At 36.5% G+C, this 17,749-nt stretch overlaps 1 protein-coding gene across 1 annotated transcript in view; it reads left to right on the top strand.

Annotated features, from left to right (window-relative positions):
* LOC127504736 (NACHT, LRR and PYD domains-containing protein 12-like) overlaps nucleotides 1-17,749 on the top strand; it is a 595,457-nt gene that overhangs the window by 209,719 nt on the left and 367,989 nt on the right. The window contains exons 46-52 of the mRNA XM_051879684.1: nucleotides 354-527; nucleotides 759-932; nucleotides 1,691-1,861; nucleotides 6,762-6,935; nucleotides 7,279-7,452; nucleotides 14,809-14,982; nucleotides 16,486-16,659. Coding sequence (XP_051735644.1) covers nucleotides 354-527; nucleotides 759-932; nucleotides 1,691-1,861; nucleotides 6,762-6,935; nucleotides 7,279-7,452; nucleotides 14,809-14,982; nucleotides 16,486-16,659 — 1,215 coding nt within the window. The remainder of the gene's footprint in view (nucleotides 1-353; nucleotides 528-758; nucleotides 933-1,690; nucleotides 1,862-6,761; nucleotides 6,936-7,278; nucleotides 7,453-14,808; nucleotides 14,983-16,485; nucleotides 16,660-17,749) is intronic.

Here is a 17,749-nt window from a genome sequence, read left to right as displayed (position 1 = left end):
AATTTGTAACTGTAACGGAATACATTTTTAAAGTAACCCTCCCAAGCCTGCTGAAAACAACCGACATAAACACATTTGTCCCAGTGATCAAACCAAGAGTGACATTGACACGAAAGAACCTTAAAGATGATATGAAATGAATGTGTAAACTAACATAAATAGATCGACGATTTCACCCTTTGTATTGTTACAGTGTCAGTAGTATATTTAAATGAACAATGTGTCGTCGTTCTCCATGTTTTTGCTCCTGGATATCCCTGTTTATTTGTCAGCAAAAGTCTGCTGGATGAAGCTAAACATGTTAGTTGATCATCATAGATCTGAGTCATTGTCTTTTCTCTTTCTGTCTTCAGTTTGAATAGATGCAGAATTACAGAGGAACAGTGTGTCATCCTGACTTCAGCTCTGAAATCAAACCCGTCACACCTGAGAGAGCTGAACCTGAGCGGGAATAATCTAGGAAACACAGGAGTGAAGCACCTATGTGACGTACTGAAGGATTCACACTGTAAACTGGAGAGATTGAGGTCAGTAACATTCACATACAAGAATCAAAATGCTGAAAATCACTTCAACAGTTTAAACTAAAGGTAAATTAACATTCTCTGTGCCTTTTGTTTGCCTCCATATTCAGTTGTCAGTGTTCGCAACTATCTTTTAATACATTTGTTCAAAGAACAAAATAAAATTAACTTTAAGGATTTATATTGTTCAGGTTTAACTGATTAATCAGCTGAATGTTTTCATTCCTGTTCTAGACTCTCTAACTGCAGTGTAACAGAAGAAGGTTATAAAGCTCTGGCTTCAGCTCTGAGATCAAACCCTTCACACCTGATAGAGCTGGATCTCACAGGAAATGATCCTGGACAATCAGGAGTGAAGGAGCTCGATGATTTACTACAGGATCCAAACTGTCAACTGAAGACACTGAGGTGAGACGGGATGAAATAATTAACACAATTAGTTCAGGCTAAATATTCATAACAAATATATTATTTTAGTTATAGAATAATCTGGAGAATTTGTTGCATCAAAATGATCAAGATCAGATCAGATGCTGTGGGTTCTGTCATGATGATGATAACCGTCAACACAGTTTAGTTGTGGTACAAGCTACAGGTCAAATAGACATTATGGGTCAGTGTATGTGCTGCTATTCTGGAGTATGGTATACCTTGACAATTAACATGCACAATTTTGTTTTTGTGCACACTTCTCATTAAAAACTCTTGATAACCTTTCAGTCAAATTGTTTTCTGAACACAGTTGTTTTCCATCAAGCCCAGATTCACTGTATCTCTACAGCAGGTCTGTGAGTCTCCAGATGTTCACAAACATGCAGTTTCACAAGCCAGTTTTCTCTGCTGATGTTTCTCACTCCTCCTGCTTAAAAGCCAGAAAGATCTCGAGGCCTTAATTTCACACTCTGTATTCATACTGAAAATTATGATCTAGTGAGCTTTTGTCTTTCTGCTCTGTGGGACGTTTCTGTTCTTATGAGTTTGCTTTAGGACTGACTAATTTCTTTTAAATAACTCTATTACACTTTCTTTTCAAGTATTTATTTATTTGTGTATTTAAATGTTCAAAGAAAAGAGTTACATCTAAATAACTAACTAGAGCTTGTCTTATCAATCATTTTTGTAATGCAACAGACATTTAGTGGAGAACTGAATTGTCTCTTCTGCAGGTTTTTGAGTCCTGCTGCAGATGAAGCCTGTCAGTATGTGAGTGGAATTGTGGGTAAAAACCCGTTACTCCTGAGAGAGCTGAATCTGAGTGAACATGAACTAGGAGACACACGAGTGAATCAGATCGCTGCTCTACTGCAGGATAAACACTGTCGACTCAACACACTGACGTGAGTATTGTTCATTTATTTAAAACATTACATTACTTTTAATTGTGATGTTACTGTAGCTGATAATAATATTTCCTCACTTGTTTGAGTCAGAGCAGTGTTTCTCAGCGTCACACAGAGCCACAACAATGTAAAGTAATACAACTAAACAGGCAATTAAACACACAATTAAAACGTGACATCAAGCTTTAAATATTTGACTAATGGTGCGTTCACACCAGACGCGAATGAAGCTTGAAGCGCGAGTGATTTACATGTTAAGTCAATGCAAAGACGCGAATAGATATCCTGCGGCACGATTCGCGCGAATGATGCGGTGCGAATAAAGCGTTTCGGGCGTTTGATGCACATAATGCGTGATTCGCGCGAGTTGAAAAAGCTGAACTTAGGCGAAAATTCGCGCCGCGTTAACCAATCAGGAGCTTGCTCTAATAGTGACGTGATTACGACGTAACGAGAGGAGGCAGAAATCCGAGACAACAATGGAGGACAAAATCATCGTCGCTGTACGATACATCTTCATACTTTTATAGAAACAGGAATAAAAAGGATCTTGCTTGGAAGAAAGTGAGTGAGGAGGTCGGACAATATGGTAAGTTGTAAAAAAAAATATATATGTGTGTGTGTATATATATATATATATATATATATATATATATATATATATATATATATATATATTGAGAGTACAAGCTAGCTAAAGCCGTCAAATTGAGCTTGTTCGCCGTATTTTACAACGACTTTCCCGCTGACGAGTTGATGTGTTTATTCAGAGGAAGTGTGCAGAAGCCCCTCTCATGACGCGAATTCGCGTCTGTTTTGAAGTGAATTTCACGCGCGAATGAAGCGAGTAAACTCAAAATGTTTTAGCGTCCAACTACGCGCGAATAGCGCGATTTGTTCGCGCAAGTCGCGTCTGATGTGAACGCCCCATAAGACAATTTGATCATAGGTCAATAATTATTTCACTTCCTGTAGAGGGAGATCAGTTGTTTTCTTTCAGATCTTAGAAACTCTTCAAATAAATAAAGTAAGTAAATAAATCAATAAAAAAACAAGATTTGACTAAGAAACATGAACCTCACCAACAGCAGTGTAAGGCTGGAAGCTTACGCTGCTATTTTGAACCAATAATCGGAAACAAAAAGCAGTTGAAGGATGACGTGCATAATTCAGTTATTTATCTGACTCCAATATAATTAATCTGACTCCAGTAAAGTTGTTGTTATTTTTTACCTCTTATTCATTAAAGGTAAAAGTCTTTCTTAGAACTGATAGGAAAACGTAGGATTTAACCTGAACGTTTAGACAACGAAATTACAATCAGTTTAGCTTTCAACATTATCAGTTACAAAAGGAAAGATTCTCAAAACCCTTAAAGCAGGCAAAGTTATTTATTAAGTTACATGTTTAAATATGCAGACAGTAAAATGGTAACATACAGTAACTGTATAGAAAACTTAGTTGTAAGGAATAATGCACTGCTGTACATGCAGAAGAGGCCGTAAAAGCCTTTCTTGTATTAAGAGGTTACGCATCGGTGTGCGGGAGTGGCAGGGTTAAAGCCTTTCTCCCAGAACAACAGTTACCTTTCCTTCTTATACCCTGAGCAAAGCATTGTTATACATGAGTGGAATACCAACACCCAGAACTAACTGAGAGGAAACCAAAAGATATGGCAAATGAGTGGTGATCAAGAGGGAGAGAAGTACATTAACATATTCTCCTCAGTGCATGTTTAAGCAATACCTAGATTGTACATTAGGATACTTTAATGTCTCCATTAAGTACACTACCATCCAGTTCAGTTTATAAACTGTCAGATGAGACCAAACATGACATAGTTAGAAAACACTAGTAGATAAATAGTATGTAGTTGAAAGCATATATGTCCTGTGAAGCAAATGGTACAGATGTGTCATTGAGGTGTAAACGACTCTGTCTCTCCAGACTGAACCATCCTGTGCCTGGAGTGTCCCAACAGTCCCCAATCAGCATATTGATGAATCCCTCGCACTAGATAGGCATTAGCATACTGTGATGCACGCTCAACAGCTAGAGAATACCCATAATGCACTGTGAGAGTTGCACCCTGAATGAATTCCCGCGTCTCTCCAGGAGATGGCGCCCACAGCTGAATCAATCATCCATTCATTTTCCAAACCGCGCTGGTCCAGCATTATCAAACAGGTTTAATTTCCTTTTTTAATTGATCATTAAATCGTTTAATTAAGGTTTGTACATGCTAGTTTTCATGGCAGAGTTTAACATAAATATTCATTACTACTGGAGCTGCCAGTTTGCTGTATTTCAAATGATTAAACAGCAAACACAAACTATGCAAAATCGGCAGCCCTTCCGGCGCACTCAGTGTCCGAATTCACTCACTCGTTTCATTCACTCCTTCAAGTGGACTATATTAGTGGAGTAATGTAGGGAATAGTGCAGTGGCGGCTGGCACAAAAAAAAAAAAAGAATTAGAGATGCAGAATGGGCCAATTGTTAAATAATGTGATGTGATGTATCACTACTGCTTATCTAAAACATGGAAAAATTAGTATTTAAAGTAAAAATTAGTATTTTATAGTAAAAATCTCTATTTTTGGGCTGAATGGTGATGTATAATCTCGGTATTTTGCACATTTTTCTATTTGAACTAAAAAAAAAAAATCTGTATTTAATTAATTTTTTTTTATTTCACATCTTGCCCAATATTTTCAAAACAATGTTCATATTCAAGGCTATGAAAACAAACATGAATGTAACCTTGTAGTCTGTTATATTATGCGCAAAAAAGGGGGTCAAATTACATGAGGCCTACATTCTAACATTGTGACACTACAAAAAGAAAATAATGCTTTTTAAAGCAGAAGTTACATTCGCTAAACTAAAACTGAAAATAAAAAAAAGCACAGACTAATTATTAGTCTATTTTGATTACCCTACAATAATCACTTTACAGTTACTGCTATCATAAAAATACACTTAGTTGTAGGTTCGAAATTCTACATATGGCACATTTATGTTCGCAAAAAAAAAACGAAAACAAATAATCAACAACTAATATTTTAGCTAAATGTATATTTTAGTCAGAATTATTGCGCTCCGTCTGTTTGGCGCGCATGCGCACGGCGGCGCTCGTTCACGGGAGTTTGTGCTTCCACTCCTGTCTCCTGGACAGCAAAATGGAAATATTTTCTCGACTTTCTAACATTTACAGATGGAGAAAATGTCTGTGAAATGTAAGTTATGCACTGAGGAAATTACTGGATGCCACTTTAGCTTAAAGATTATAAATATAGACGTTTCCACCAATCGCTGCACAAGTTAAGGTTACGTATGATGACGAAAGCACGTTAGTGCTAGCCCTCCCGGACCCATAGAGAATGCATTGCAGTGCCTGCAGTTCAAAACAAAAGTTTTTTTAATGGAAGTCTATGGGAGCACTCGGGGCAAATCTCAGCCAGAGTGAAATCGCCCAAAAAGAGGCGGTGCTCCACAGAGCGTGATTGATGCTGATTGGACTATAGCCTATATCCAGAGGAAATAGAACAAACAGCCTAGAAGTGACAGCTAGCGTAACACTGTGGTTGAAAAAATATCTGTCCCTTTCTCACTTTGGTGGTGCGTCGCCCTATTGCCCTGATGAAGAAACCGCCCCTGGAATAGTGAATGAGGGTATAGGGGGCGATTTCAAACACAGCAAAGGAACCAATCAGAACATGACACATGAACAGGGGAACACATGACAAGATCACATGAAGAGCAAGACTGTGAGAAATTTAAAAAAAATAAAAGACATGAAAACATAAACTAAACTGAACCTAGAACAGACGTGACACTGCCTCACAGTGCAGCACTAAAGCAAATGAACTACCTTTTCCAAAACTTGTTTGATTCTCTTCTGCTCGAGGAAATACTTTTATTCCTTAAAGGTGCCGTAGAACGTGTTTTCAAAAGATGTAATATAAGTCTAAGGTGTCCCCTGAATGTGTCCGTGAAGTTTCAGCTCAAAATACCCCATAGATTTTTTTTAATTCATTTTTTTAACTGCCTATTTTGGGGCATGGTAACTTTAACCACATTTAACAGTACATTAGCAACATGCTAACGAAACATTTATGAAGACAATTTACAAATATCACTAAAAATATGTTATCATGGATCATGTCAGTTATTATTGCTCCATCTGCCATTTTTCACTATTGTTCTTGCTTGCTTACCTAGTCTGATGATTCAGCTGTGCACAGATCCAGACGTTAATACTAACTGCCCTTGTGTAATGCCTTGAACATGGGCTGGCATATGCAAATATTGGGGGCGTACATATTAATGATCCCGACTGTTGCGTCACAGTCAGTGTTATGTTGAGATTCGCCTGTTTTCCGGAGGTCTTTTAAACAAATGAGATTTATATAAGAAGGAGGAAACAATGGAGTTTGAAACACAATGTATGTCTTTTCCATGTACTGAACTCTTGTTATTCAACTATGCCAAGATAAATTCAGTTTTTGATTCTAGGGCACCTTTAGTTCACAGTGGATTAACTAATGTTAACTAAAGCTTATTGTAAAGTGTTAGAGAGTAGACAATGTGTCTGAAAACAACCGACATAAACACATTTGTCCCAGCGATCAAACCAAGAGTGACATTGACACGAAAGAACCTTAAAGATGATATGAAATGAATGTGTAAACTAACATAAATAGATCGACGATTTCAGCCTTTGTATTGTTACAGTGTCAGTAGTATATTTAAATGAACAATGTGTAGTCTTTCTCCATGTTTTTGCTCCTATATATCCCTGTTTATTTGTCAGCAAAAGTCTGCTGGATGAAGCTAAACATGTTAGTTGATCATCATAGATCTGAGTCATTGTCTTTTCTCTTTCTGTCTTCAGTCTGAATAGATGCAGTATTACAGAGGAACAGTGTGTCATCCTGACTTCAGCTCTGAAATCAAACCCGTCACACCTGAGAGAGCTGAACCTGAGCGGGAATGAACTAGGAAACACAGGAGTGAAAAACCTCAGTGATCTACTGATGAACCCACAATTCAAGCTGGAGAAACTAGAGTTAGTATCATTATACTGTATAGCAGTTACAGTGAGATTGAAGTTTATTTATTTTAAGACAGCAGAGCTTATGTTTCAGTTTATAACAGTGCATCGATTTAATTTCCAGCATTTGATACAATGTACTGATTGTGTACATGCAGAAATCTGCATTTTCAACAGAGAACAAAGAATAGAGACGTCAAATAAATAGTTAAAAATGAAAGAGAAGAAACAGTATCTTCAGCACACAGAACTAGTGTGACTGGGTTTCAGAACAGACTATTGGAAACTAAATGCTGCTGAAGCTCTTCAATAAGAAGATCATCATAGATGTGAACTATTGTTATTTCTCTGTCTTCAGTCTGAATAGATGCAGTATTACAGAGAAACAGTGTGTCATCCTGACTTCAGCTCTGAAATCAAACCCGTCACACCTGAGAGAGCTGAACCTGAGCGGGAATAAACTAGGAAACACAGGAGTGAAGCACCTATGTGACGTACTGAAGGATTCACACTGTAAACTGGAGAGATTGAGGTCAGTAACATTCACATACAAGAATCAAAATGCTGAAAATCAACAGTTTAAACTAAAACACTTTATTCTCAATATCTCACAATGAGCCTCATTTATGAAACAAAACGTATTATGACAGAAAATTGGGCGTACGGCCGTTTCCACACAAAACTTGGCATTTATCAATATGAGCGTGAGCGGTGGCTATGATCAGATCTCACGTCAGGTCTCAGCTCGTTTACACAAGTTTCTGTGTTAGTGTGAACTTGGGTGCAGCATAGTGAATCTGCTGGAGAATTGAGATGAGAGCATTTTGTTCATTATGCTATTTAAACTGATTTCTGACTCTAGCTCCTCCTAGAGGTTTAAAGCTAGAACTACCAGATTGGGCTCAAACCTTCAGACTGTTCTGACTTAGTGTGCTTTATCTTTACTAACTGATCCGACTCACGGTTTTCCTAAAAATGACTATTAAATCTGGAAAAAATCCCATTGACTTTCATTGACGGAATGTTCAGATGAGCCAAGACTGTTCAAACTCCAACTGTCAGAATTCAAATTTTGACAGTTGGAGAGGCTCATCAGACTCCATTAGCTGCCATTCTATGTTCTATTTCTAAACCATTGAGACTCATTCAGACTTCCATTCTATCTAATTATTCTAATCTATCTATCTATCTATCTATATATCTATCTATCTGTCTGTCTGTCTATCTGTCTATCTATCTATCTATCTGTCTGTCTATCTGTCTATCTATCTATCTGTCTGTCTGTCTATCTGTCTATCTATCTATCTATCTATCTATCTATATATCTATCTATCTATCTATCTATCTGTCTATCTATCTATCTATCTATCTGTCTGTCTGTCTGTCTATCTATCTATCTATCTATCTATCTATCTATCTATCTATCTATCTATCTGTCTGTCTATCTGTCTATCTATCTGTTTGTCTGTCTATCTGTCTGTCTATCTATCTATCTATCTATCTATCTATCTATCTATCTGTCTATCTGTCTGTCTGTCTGTCTATCTATCTATCTATCTATCTGTCTATCTGTCTATCTATCTATCTATCTATCTATCTGTCCATCTGTCTATCTATCTGTCTATCTATCTCTATCTATCTGTCTATCTGTCTCTCTATCTATCTATCTATCTATCTATCTATCTATCTGTCTCGCTGTCTGTCTGTCTATTAAAACTACTAAACTAAAACTTAAACCTTCAAACTTTTAAAACTACTTCAATCTTTCTGGCTAGGCTTTTTTAAGCCAACTTAAAGTTTGTCTACAAACTTTTTTATCTAGTTTAGATTATTTTCCTGACCGACAACCGAAGCTCATTATCGATCGAACCGTTAAGATCAGAATGTCATATTAGAATTAAATTAAATTAGAATAGATGTGTGTCTGTGACCCATTAAAAACACCACAAATGTTTGTTTCTTTCCAGGAGTTTATCTTTACATTCACAAATAGTGACATAAACAGCAGAACATGAGGATTCACACATCACCACATCACACACGCTTCTGTGGAGAAAAACAGAACAAAATTAACTAGCCTATATAATATATATATATAATAGAATTTATAGAGGGTGATATTTAAATGAGGATTGTTTTCAGCCGCCACATTTATCAACATACGATCATTCGTACGATGGGATTGGCAGCATACTAATGTTTGATGAATCACACGTGAACCCTGTAGTAAGATGATTTCTGTGCTCAGATCTACGTTAGATTGATAAATGAGGCCCAATGAGTCTGAGTTCACATTATAATTGTGCAAAATTTTCACCTTTTAGTATTTTGTGATCTGGTGAAATAAAGATGATGATCTCTTTCCTCTGTCTGTTTTATTTGATCATGAAGATGATGTGACTTTACAGAATAAAGAGTTTTTCTTCTGTCTTATTTTCTGCTCTCTCTCTCTCTCTCTCTCTCTCTCTCTCTCTCTCTCTCTCTCTCTGCGCATGCGTGGGCATCTGTCGAGTGAGTGTGAGGGGTGCGTGGTGAGTGTAAGTGGTCTTTTTGCCCACTGTGGCAAGAATATTTGCTTTCTTTTTCTTTTCTATTTCTTTTCTTTTTTTTGGGTTTTGATATCTGTGGTAAATCAAGTGGTGAATTAGTTTTCTTTGGGGGGGTTTGGCCGTCGCCAACCAGTGTATCACTGGAAAGCATGGCAGCCCAAAACACAAGCACTAGTTTGGAGTCTCTCACACGGCGCCACGGAGTGAAAGTGGTGTCCGCGGTGAATGTAGAGGAGTGTTGATGCCGTTGGTGATGTCGTTGGCCATGAATGTATTTTAGCGGCATCTAGAATGAATAACGCTATGGTTTTGTTTTTGAATTCAGTCGAGAAAGCAAACGAAGTTGTGGAGAAAGGAGTGGTAATTAGCGGTTTGTTTACCCCAGTGCTTCCCCTTTCTACCCCTGCGAAGAAGGTCACGTTGTCTAACGTTCCACCTTTCATTACAGACGAAATGTTAAACAAAGAACTGTCACGTTTTGGAAAGATAGTCAGTCCTATGAAAAGAATCGCTCTCGGAAGTAAGTCAGACTTGATTAAACATGTAGTATCTTTTAGGAGATTTGTTTATATGATCCTGAAAGATAATAGGAATGAGCTTAACCTGAATCTGAAATTAAGGGTTGATGACTTTGATTACACTGTCTTTGTAAGTACTGATGTGATGAAGTGCTTTGGCTGTGGTAAAACGGGACATCTTGTGCGTGTTTGTCCAGACAAAAATGGCACAAACGCGCAAGATGCCTCAAGTGAAAATGGTGTGCAAGTCAGGGAGGAAGGATTAACAGATAATGTTTCTGATCCAAGCCAAGTTGAGCCCAGGCCATCCACTAGTAACACAACTGATACGGTGCCTCTTTCAAAGACAGAAGAGGTGAATCAGGCCGCAGAAAAAAATGCATGGAGAGAATGAATTAGTTGTCACTGTTGTTGCCAGAAATGAGTCCAAGGCTGATCAGAACATGGATATTTCACATGTTAGTGTAGGGTTGAACAAAATGTCCCCTTCCGAGAGTGTTAATTTAGGTGATAGTTTAATGATGGATATGGATCAGGCTGTTTTTAAAACGCCTTTAAAGAGAAAAAAGAAAGACAAGGTTTCTGAATCGAAACAAGCTAGAAAAACAGAAAATGAAAAGGAGTCTGATGTGAATTGAATGATATTGGCAGCGAGAGCGATTTCTCCGATTCTGGTGCTTCTAGTTGTTCCCAGAATGAATGGACATGTAAAGATTATGATACTGAGGAAATTAGGAAGTTTTTAAACCTGACAAAAAATCTGAGGGGGGTACAGGTTGCTGACTATTTTCCAGACATTAAACGCTTTGTGGAAAATACTAGGATGTTTATGAGTGAAGGATGTTTCACAAACAAAGAGGTATACAGATTGAAAAAATTTGTGACAAAGCTACAAAACCAGTTAAAAAGTTAATGGCAGTTAGTTGGCTCAAACTTTTGGCCCTTATTGGCTGCTTTTTTCTTTATGGTTTAAGTTTACTTTTTTATTTTCAAATGGGTGACATTCACATTGCGTCTTTAAATGTGAATGGCGCTAGAGATCGTGTAAAACGCTCAATGATGTATGAGATTATGATTAAAAAATGAGAATCACACTTTTGTTTTTATTTGTGTATATGCCCCAACTTTACCATCAGAAAGAATGGTGTTTTTACATGTTCTTGCTGAAAATTTGTAAAAATGTAATAGTGAAGAGTATTTAATTTTGGGTGGAGATTTTAATTGTGTGGAAAGTAACATAGACAGGAATCACGTAGAACCACATATGCCTTCTCGTAAACGACTTACTCAGGTGGTTGAAACAAATGATTTATGTGATGTATGGAGGTGTCTAAATGGGAATTTAAAACAGTATACATGGACACATGCTCGTGATAATAGGTTGTCTTTAGAAAGAGGTTTGACAGATTATATTGTTTTAAACACCATCTTAGCATTTTCAAGAACTGCTTCATAACCCCAGTTGGGTTTTCTGATCATAGTCTAGTTATAAGTACAGTAACTTTAAACTTTGTCAAGCTGAAAAGTGCTTATTGGCATTTTAATACAAATTTATTAAGTGATGCACATTTTATAGATACGTTTAAATTCTTTTGGGAAAATTTTAGGAATGAAAAAGCAAGTTTTCAGTCTTTGCAAACATGGTGGGGGTTTGGTAAAACTCAAATTAAGCAACTATGTCAACAGTACACTCATAATGTCACAAAAGATATAATTAAATCTATTAGAGTGTTAGAGGATGAAATTCTGAAATTTCAAGAAGCGGCACAGTCAAGTGGAAATCAAACACATATTGAAGGCCTTTTTTTAAAGAAATCGGTGTTGTCTGACATGCAAAGAGTGAAAGCACAGGGAGCGCTAGTTCGGTCACGATTTCAAGATATAGACCAGATGGATTTGCCGTCAAAATTCTTCTTTAGTCTAGAAAAAAAGAACGGTCAAAAACGTGTTATACATTCTTTATTTTCTGAGACTGGTTCTCTGATATCAGACCCAATTGAAATTCGTAAAAGAGCAAATGTTTTTTATGAAAAACTCTATAGTTGTGAGCATGAGGAGAATCAGTCTGTTGAGCAGTGTTTCTTTGAGGAACTGCCAAAGGTCTCTGAGGACTCTAATGCAGCACTCAAGAGGGCTATAAGCCTAGGTGAACTGCATGAAGCTCTCCAAAGCATGGAGAATGGTAAGGCTCCTGGGATAGATGGAATCCCAGTTGAGTTCTATAAAGCCTTTTGGCCTGTGATAGGGGAGGATCTGCTGGCAGTTCTCAGTGACAGCCTAGTCGGAGGACTTCTGCCGCTGAGCTGTAGAAGAGCGGTCCTTACCCTTTTGCCGAAAAAAAGGTGATGTGAGAGACATAAAAAACTGGCGACCTGTATCCTTGTTGTGCTGTGACTATAAGTTGCTTTCAAAAGTGTTAGCTACTAGACTAGGAAGGGTTTTGGAGGAGGTAATCCACTCTGGTCAGTCCTATTGTATACCTGGACGATCAATTTTTGATAATATCCATTTAATAAGAGATTTATTTGATGTTTCTAAAATGATGGGTATAGATATGGGTTTGATTTCCTTGGATCAAGAGAAAGCGTTTGATCGTGTAGAACATGACTATCTGTGGAAAACTTTACACGCATTTGGTTTTAGTTATGATTTTATTAGATATATAAAAGTTTTATACAATGACATTGAGAGTGTATTGAAAGTTAACGGTGGCTTATGTGCTCCTTTTAAAGTGTGTCGTGGAGTAAGACAGGGATGTTCTCTGTCTGGGATACTTTACACACTAGCAATCGAACCACTTTTAAATAAATTGAGAGTTTTAGAAGGGGTATCTATACAAGCCAGTAAAAGCACTTTAGTTTTATCAGCATATGCTGATGATGTTGTCATAATAGTAAATAAGCAAAATGATGTAGACGCATTATTAAAAACATTAAGGGATTTAGAAGTCATCTCTTCAGCTAGAATTAACTGGGGTAAAAGTGAAGCAGTGTTAATAGGAAAGTGGGAAAGAGGGGTTCCAACACTCCCAAATGGGTTAACTTGGAAAAAAAAATGGGTTAACTTGGAAAAAAATATTTGGGAGTGTTTATAGGAGATGAAATGATTGTTCAAAAAAATTGGGAGGGAATAATTGAAAAACTTAAAGGTTGTTTAATGAAATGGAAATGGATTGTAAAGAGTTTATCATATAGAGGACGTACCCTTATTATTAATAATTTGGTGGCCTCTTCTTTATGGCACCGACTGGCTTGTATAGACCCACCTGCATATTTACTTGGGAAAATCCAATCCATATTAATAGATTTTTTTGGGGGGAAAAAATGCATTGGGTACCCCATAATGTATTGTATTTACCAAAAGAAGAAGGAGGGCAAGGGCTTGTACATTTACAAAGTAGGACTGCAGCTTTTCGCTTACAGTTTATACAGCGTTTCCTTACTGGCCCAGAGAACTTAAGCTGGAGGCCAGTGGCCAGTATGATTTTAAAGACTGCTGAAGGACTATGCTTGGATAAGCCTTTGTTCTTGTTGGATCCCAAAAAAGTCAACACATCTAGGATGCCAGAGTTTTACAGGAATCTTTTTAAAGTATGGGATCTCTTTAAGGTGAAAAGAACTGATCCTACGTCATCTTTATTCTGGCTATTGAAGGAACCCCTGATCTATGGATCACGTTTGGACATTTTGGGTGCATGTGGGACAATGACTGCAGCATTCATTAAATCCAAGATTATAACAATTGGATGTTTAATCAAAGTGGCTGGGCCAAGTTTTGGTAAAGCTGAGGATGTAGCTGTTCTTTTAGGAGTGAAATCCATTCAAATTGTTACACAAGTATTACAGAAGTTACAATCTGCTTTTATAATAGAAGAATTAAAGATGCTTCAAGGTTACAGTGAAGGGGAATTTATCCCTAATGAAAAGGACCAGTTTCCAAATCTGCTTCTTTCACAAAATTTAGGTGATTGTACAGGATTTTTTTTGGAATCTGAATTGGTGACAGATATAGATTTGTATGAAAGTAATGGGAAAAAAATGTATAAAGCTTGTGTAAAGGTTTTTAACAAAAGGGGATTACATGAAAGAATTGACACACCGTGGCGTACTGTTTTTAAGATGAGTAATAATGTTAGACCAGAGTGGAGAGCACTGTACAAGCCACCGTTAACTAAAAGAGCTGGAGATCTACAATGGCGAATTCTGCATGGCATTATTGCTGTAAATGCTTTTGTTTCTGTTTTGAACCCAGATATTAGCAATGAATGTCCTTTTTGTTTTCAGAAAGAGACCGTTTTTCATACTTTTGTGTATTGCTCAAGACTTAAACCTTTATTTGATGGTTTGCAAAATCTTTTTAATTGTTTTAATGAGAAGTTTTCTGTGCAGAGGTTTATTTTGGGTTTTAAATATGTTCAAAAAAGAAAGAATGATTGTCAATTGCTTAATTTTATTTTGGGAAATGCCAAAATGGCCATTTACATTAGCAGAAGAGAAAAAATTGAGCAAAGAATCAATCATAATGTTGAAAGGGTGTTTGCAGCTATGATCAAATCAAGGCTTTTAATTGATTTTCATTTTTACAAAGCTATGGACTCCTTAAATATTTTTGAAAGAATATGGTGTCATAGAGGAGCTTTATTCCGTTATTGAAAATGAACTTCATTTTGCACTCTTTTTATAAAATGTTTTAAATTTTGTGGAATTTTTGATGTTATGTGACTTGAAGTGATTTTTTTTAGTTTTGTTAAATAAAGATGCTTGAAAAATCAAAAATATCTCTCTCTCTCTCTCTCTCTCTCTCTCTCTCTCTCTAATGTAGTTTAAGTTCCTGTGATATGACAGATGAAGGTTGTTCTGCTCTGACTTCAGCTCTGAAATCAAACCCGTCACACCTGAGAGAGCTGAACCTGAGCGGGAATAATCTAGGAGACTCTGGAGTGAAAAACCTCAGTGATCTACTGATGAACCCACAATTCAAGCTGGAGAAACTAGAGTTAGTATCATTATACTGTATTTACTGTTTAATTTATTTTAAGTCAACAGGACACAAGTCACATCATCTGTAGCGCTCGAGGAGGACTGAACTATTAACAAACTAGAAGATATACAAAGAAACTCAGACATGAATGGAACAGAAAGAGAATCAAAAAACAAACTCAGAACATGACAAACATTGTCTTTAATCACAAATCTAACATGTAGGAGAAATAAAGCACAACCACTTCAACATAAACAACAGAAAAAAGAGAAGAGCTAAGGGTTTAAGGCCCCGTTTACACTAGTACGTTTTTGTTTTAAAACGATCCTCGTCTACACCGGCGTTTACACAGCGTTCCAGAAACGATCTCCGTCTACACTACACAACTGAAAACACATGTCACATGACCGTTCATGCACACTGGGCATGTGTGTTCAAGTGTAAACAGTTTCCTCTTGTGCATGTCAGTAGCTGCAGTATTAAACAATGCAGTTTAACTGATCAATGGCTGCTAAAAATGACAACAAAACCAGCAAAGATTGCAGTTCAGTCTCCATATTATTGTTCACACGGTCGTCGAGGACACACAGAGTGGACGTGGGCAGCCACACCATCGTTCTCAGAAGTCTCTGTTTTGGTCCGTTTACACTGAAACACAACCCCAGTGTTTTCAAACTAAAACAGGGTCTGCAGCGTTTTCAGAAGTCTCAGAAACACTGGAGTAGTGTAAACCACAGGCGTAACCGTAGTAAAAGTTATGCGTTTTAAAATGAAAAGGCACTAGTGTAAACGGGGCCTTAATCAGGGTGTCCAATCCTGCTCCTGGAGGGTCCTGTAGAGTTCAGCTCAACCCCAATTAAACACACCTGAACCAGATAATCAAGCTCTTACTAGAAACTTCTAGACAGGTGTGTTGAGGAGAGTTGAAGCTGAACTCTGCAGGACAGAGTTTGGACCCCTGGATTAAACACACAGAGTAATTAAAGTGAAACAGAACAGCTGCAGGAACTAATTAACCAAGAACACTAACTAGGGAACACACACAGACAGCAACACCATGATAATAAAACACAACAAAACTGTGACACAAATAGATTATTCTGAAATCTTACATTTATACTGGACTAATGGTACTTTTCACTGAATCTTCTTTTATTAAGCAAAATGTGTGTTTAGAGATTGTAAATTATAATCTAAAATGACTTAATAATTGATCAATTATTTTTTCTTTTATTAAAAATGTGAAAATAGACCATAGTTCATTTTTCTATTATTTCTATATTGATCCTATATATTAATCTAGAGTGATAAATTCACTTATTTGTGGAGTGAGGACGGATCCAGACTCGGATTGTAACTAGTGTCCTCAAACGCTCCTGTCTTGGTTTGTTCGTTTATATCATTAAGTTTCCATGTTTTTGCTGGTTTATTAGTGACTGTATGACATTTATTCATGATTCATTTAACTCACACATGAACTGAACATGGATTTGAGTCATTTTCTCTTTCTGTCTTCAGTCTGAATAGATGCAGTATTACAGAGAAACAGTGTGTCATCCTGACTTCAGCTCTGAAATCAAACCCGTCACACCTGAGAGAGCTGAACCTGAGCTGGAATAATCTAGGAGACTCTGAAGTGAAAAACCTCAGTGATCTACTGATGAACCCACAATTCAAGCTGGAGAAACTAGAGTTAGTATCATTATACTGTACAGCAGTTACAGTGAGATTGAAGTTTATTTATTTTAAGACAGCAGAGCTTATGTTTCATTCTTTATAGCACTGCACTTTCTGGGTTTTATCTATTGGTCACATTTTTTTAATCTAGTAAGTAATTGTTTAATTTTCAGCGTTTGATATGATGTACTGTAGGGATGGGCATCTTTCAAAAATATTGCATTCGAATATTTGGGCTCATAAAAATCAAATATTTGTTTATTTAAATGACGCCTTAGGAGAAAGACGTTGTTATTTTTTTTATTTATTTTTTTTTATTAATTTTAATAAAAAAAATTATTATTTTATTTATTTTTTATCGTTTCTGAACAAGCTTTTTTTATTAATATTAAACATTTGCTTACAAAGTACAAAAGTGTAAAAAAAGAGCCGGAGGTTCAGGGATGGCCAAACATTGAAAATGATCACAATGAAAATGAGAGGAAAATAAATAAATAATATAAATAAATAAATAAATGAGGAAATATCAATTAAACAGATCACATAAACATAACAATCCTCCCCACAAAACAAAATAACAATCTTAAATAAAGATTATACAAAGACACCAAAAAGTGAGCATACATTCAAAGTTTTACTAGCCTTTTTGTTTCAGGAGGTAGATAAGGATTTAATATAGATCTTAACATCTTCTTGAAAGTGAGAAGAATGGGAGGTCACTTTCATAGTTTTACATTTGTGGATGTAAAACTATGAAAAGCAAAAGCAAAATAATTAAGTTGGAAAGAAAAAATAAATTTTCCTGCTGCTTCTCAAAAATAACAAATCCAAACAAGACATCCTTGAAATAAAGCTCAAAGTCTTTATATATATAGTCTACAATGAACTGGCAAATGTCTTGCCAAAGTTTTCTTGTATGATCACAATACCAGAAAAGATGCAAGAGAGTTTCTGGTTGTGAATCACAGAAAGTACAGTTCACATCTATACTTAATTTCAATTTAGACACAATGAAGGTTTTTACAGGATAGTACAGATGAATAAGCTTAAAAGAAATCTCTTTGACCTTATTCACCAGAAGATACTTGTTAGGAAGAGTCCAAAA

This window comes from Ctenopharyngodon idella, chromosome 2, assembly GCF_019924925.1.
Source record: "Ctenopharyngodon idella isolate HZGC_01 chromosome 2, HZGC01, whole genome shotgun sequence".
Classification (NCBI taxonomy): Eukaryota; Metazoa; Chordata; class Actinopteri; order Cypriniformes; family Xenocyprididae; genus Ctenopharyngodon; species Ctenopharyngodon idella.
Note: the sequence above shows the minus strand (reverse complement) of the source record. Positions and strands in the feature narration are given on the sequence as shown.